This window comes from Daktulosphaira vitifoliae, unplaced genomic scaffold, assembly GCF_025091365.1.
Source record: "Daktulosphaira vitifoliae isolate Bord-2020 unplaced genomic scaffold, ASM2509136v1 Scaffold_4, whole genome shotgun sequence".
Taxonomy (NCBI): Eukaryota; Metazoa; Arthropoda; class Insecta; order Hemiptera; family Phylloxeridae; genus Daktulosphaira; species Daktulosphaira vitifoliae.
In genome coordinates, this window is record NW_026099575.1 from 2,526,002 (window position 1) to 2,530,791 (window position 4,790).

Here is a 4,790-nt window from a genome sequence, read left to right on the forward strand (position 1 = left end):
ATCGTGTGTCTTGTAATCAGTGACTTATTAGTTTGTTGAAGATTTAAAATAGAATTACGCTATCTAATTACTAAATAGGTCAATTTAAATTTTTATGTGTAGTGTTTTCCAATTGAAGAATTGGAAATTAAAAATTTAATTAAACAGTTTAACAATTAATATTAAACATTTAATTATTGGAATTTTTATGAAATATTGTTTTACGTGTTAATTGTTTTAAGACATATACTGAATGTACAGCTATTTCAATTCGTTTGTTTTTACCCTATTATATTCCAGTCTTGGGTAATTGTTGTTCCTGATTACGTGCGTAGGGGACATAGGTGGAAATAAACTTCTCGTTTTGTTAACGGTAGGTAAAAAATTGAATGGTATGAATTCGAAATCTAAGTGTGTGGCGAAGAGCTATGATGCAGCGACGCTGGGGCAGTAGCTATTATACGCAAATATACAAAACACCTAGGGGTTGAGCCTAAATGTTCGTTAACAGTATTCTAAGGGACCAAGGGGGGATAGCTGGCTAGGCTATATCTACATAAGGTACTGAGGTTTCCTATTTTATTTATATTCCTTTAGAGGAACTACCAAGGGTCACACTACAATATATATATATATATAACACATTGGTTAACAACGATATAAATATTTATTAAGTAAAGATACATTAAATAAATTGTACAACCTGCTGGACACCTAGAGATGATATAATCCAACAGGGAGCTGACGGCAACATACACACATACACTATTAACGTGGTAGATAAGATAAGTTAAATATAAGACAAGAGTAATGGTCGCGATGATGGTAAATAGTCGACTGTCGTTAGGGATATATCATTATGGCCGTGAATTATAAAAGTGTTTATGTGTGCAGTCTGCCCTCCTGTAGTAATACGTGTGTCACTGTGTCAACGATATAAGCCTAGTCGGCGTTACAATAATAATATGAGATACGATCACATTATGTGATCGTATTAGCTGCTCCTCCTACATTCTAGGTCAGACCTCAGGCCTTAACAAAATAAAACAATTTTGGGATAATTAAAAAAAGTGTAATCTAAAATAAAGTTATTTGGAGAGACATAAGCATCTTAGTAAGAACCTCTGGATATTCGATGTCCATACTCCTAAGTTCGTAAGCTTTTGAGCTTTGGAGGAGCTTCCATCACGTGGGCTCTCAATCGTCGGCTACCAAGCGGTTCCTATGAGAAGTCCGGCCCTGTCGTCAACTTCTTGAATAGTCTCGGGGCCCCAAAGTAATACCATCAATGTTCTCAAGGTCTGTTCAGAATGCTAATGTTTATTATGTGACATATAAAAGGGTTGTGAGGAGCCCGAATATAATCGTTAGCAATGCATGCACAAAAAAAATGTTAGATTTTTAAAAGAGATAATATAATATTTGACAATTAAAAATAGTTAAATTATCCTAATGTATGTAGCCAAAACGTTGTCAAAAACTTGCATACATTTACAATAGGTGCCTTAATTTAAGTTAAACATGCATGCTAGAAGAATTAATGTATATAAATTGAATACACGTAAAAAAAAAAAACACACAGTGACCATCTCATAAAAGTCAGTGTCCAGTAATTTATAATGAAAAACATACATTTAGGGCATGTTGAAGTTGGCTGACTTGCGCCTATTGCGGGACGTTTCAAATTATTTAAGATTTATCTTAGTCTAAAGGTAACGGGTGTTTAAACTGCCGTACTAAGCAAAAACAGGATAACTCCAAAATTAAAATTTTTTTTTTTTTTTGTTTCTATAGGTAAATTTAGTGGTTATACACCGATTTTTTATGTAAAAATAGCATATTTCCTATTAAAACCCATTTAAATTGAAATATAAAATAAGAAAATATACGGTAAGTTCTATACATATTATATATATTACATATTATATATTTGATGTTTTGTAAACGAAAACACGGTAAATCCAAAGACTTGGTATATCACATAAAAAATAATGAATTTACCGTCTTTTGGCTTATGTTTATACATTGAGGAAAAAGGGTACCTTGATTTAGTGTTAAAAATGTTTTTTTGTGTTCCTGAAAAATCATGTTGACTAGAGTTATCCTGTTTTCGCTTAGCACGGCAGTAAAGTGACCTATAACTAGTGCTGCAACAAATCAAGTTTACCATTAATGAATAAATTGGTGATGAAATGTGCGTGTCAAATGTAATGTTTAAAAAAATGTCTAACAGTATTAACTGGCTGGCTCTATTAGTAACAATTGCTATTTTATGAGTAATGCGTATTTAATGAAGTCATAATATGTCATACAAAGAAATTTACTGTTATAAACAGTTACAATGGTTTACCATTATAAAAATATGTCTATCTAATCGAACAGAATAATTATAAGCCATAAGTATCAAATAAAATAATTCAAAAATGCCATAACGTTATGTAGTGGTCTGGTCGAAAATAATAATATATATATATATATATATGCCACAAAGTAAATTATTTAACGGACTTGCGGAAAATAATAATAAAATATATCGGATTTACAGAAAATAATAATAATTCAAATATTCCATAATAAAATAAATTGGACTTGACGACTATAATAAATAGACAATGCTGTAATGTGGACGGGGCCCCAAAATAATAATATAACAATACTATATATTTCAATAGTAATAGTAATAAGGAATTAATTTTATAGCTAGAAATTACTCATCCAATGGGATGAGTCACCAAAGGGAGGATAGAACATAAATATGTACGATTTGTAGTAATTTGATGTCTCGGTGATCAAGCACTACATACGAAATTACACGAAGATGTTAAGGCTTGTGATTTGAATGTTCTATAAGATAGGGACTGTGGCTCAAAATAAAACAACAAAAGTCATAGTAATGGTCGTGGTTTGAATGTGACATTAACCGTGGCTGTGGCGTTGGTGGTGACTGGCTATGAATGGCTGTGAAAAATGGCGAGATGGCAAAATTGTAACCAGGCGAATGCAACTATACACTATAGAGGTTAATAATTGACCTAGTTACTCGACTACTTGATTATCTGACTCAAATATAAATAAGGGAAATAAAGTTTGGAAATATTGAAATGAATAGTTATACACGAGTAAGTATGCAATAATCAAATTTTTATTCAAAATATATTGATATTTAAATAATTATATTTTTCAAGGGGAATGATCGAGATGTACATCATAATTTAAAATAGAGAGGTCCTGTGACAGCGAAGAAGTCTTTGATAGAATTATTGATTAAGATGACCCGTCGAATTAATCCATTTTAATGAATAATTAATGACTTTTAATATAAGTAATTTTAAGCAATTTTTAGAATATATGATTATATATAAGTAATTATTATATAAAAGTAACACGATTGTCCCTAATAATCCTTGTAACCGACAGAGGGTAATTTTAAAATCGAAGCGTGTCTAGATTTTTAAAATGTAACTCTAAAGAATTAATCGGATTTATTGAATATTTTCGACAATCGCTACTGGAGTAAAATATTAGTATCAATAGCAATAACAACAAATTTTTCTAGAGTCATTTAAACCATATTAATTTATGTAATAATTAATAAAAATCAATAGTTCAAATAATATCTTAACTAATGGATCTTTTAAAATGTTTGTATTATAATCCTACATTTACTTTAATTCTAAATTCCAAGAAGAACGACACTATAAAAAAGAGATGTTTAATAAAAGAAAAGAAAATTAATGAAAATGAAATAAGATTAATAACGGACTGCCAAGAAGAAATGGATAAATACAAATATTATATGAATACAAAAAATATTGTAGGAAGATACAACTGATCGAACAATAAAGTTAAAAAGAGAATATGATGAATAGTGTGTGAGTTGATTGATGAAATTGTACAAAAGTTATGTTTTAATTAAATGCCATTACCAATTTTGGACTGATAAAGTAGCATTACATTTAAAAGATAAAGAAGCTGACATTGAACGTTCAGCTACATATAAAAAATTATGTAATACAGAAAATGAAGAATTTGTAGACAATGCATTCAAAACTATAGAAAAATGCAAAAAAGATGGGAAACCAATAATACCTCTTCTTAAAGCATTGGAGGTTTAAAATTAAAAATTTGTGTTTTATATTTTTGTATTTAATTTTATAAATTATATTAAATAACATTAAAACTATATTAAAAATATTACAAACAACACATACGGTATATGTTTAGTGTTGATAATAACATTGTTTCTGAAATACGTTACTTTTTAGTAACTTTTTGTGGCTTTTAAGTTTAATATTTATTAGTTTTTAAATTAATAATATTTTTAATATAGTTTTAATTTTATTTAATTAATTAGCCACAAGTGATAAATTTTTATTATATATTTATAAATTATAAACTTAGACAAAATAATATTCATTTTAAATTAAAGTAAAATATAAATACAAATAGTTAATAAAAAAATTTAAGTAAATGGTACTTATCAAGTCTTAACATTTGATCCATGATACTTTTTTTTTGGTAAATTAAGAATTAAGTTTACAAAAAATCATTGTTTTTTCTTTTTCGCTGAATTTATTATTTAAAAATTTAGCATTGTTTTGAAAATCTATCACTTCCTTTTGTAATGCTTTCTAAAAATAAAATAATAATAAACATTAGTCTATTTTTTTTAATTTATTAAATTATTTTTTAACCTTTGATTTACAAAGATCAATATTTTCTTCTACTAGTTTTAGCTTCGATGCGAAGCTGAGAAGGTATTGGTTTTACTATGATATGTTTTTTTTTTTTTTTTTTTTTTTTTTTTTTTT

At 27.9% G+C, this 4,790-nt stretch overlaps 1 protein-coding gene across 1 annotated transcript in view; it reads right to left on the reverse strand.

The window, feature by feature from the left end:
• Positions 1–627: 627 nt before the first annotated feature.
• The window catches only part of LOC126905342 (uncharacterized protein MCAP_0864-like), a 24,109-nt gene continuing 19,946 nt past the window's right edge, over positions 628–4,790 (reverse strand). The window contains exon 11 of the mRNA XM_050684951.1: positions 628–4,610. Within this exon, the coding sequence (XP_050540908.1) occupies positions 4,503–4,610 (108 nt within the window). The 3' untranslated portion in view covers positions 628–4,502. The remainder of the gene's footprint in view (positions 4,611–4,790) is intronic.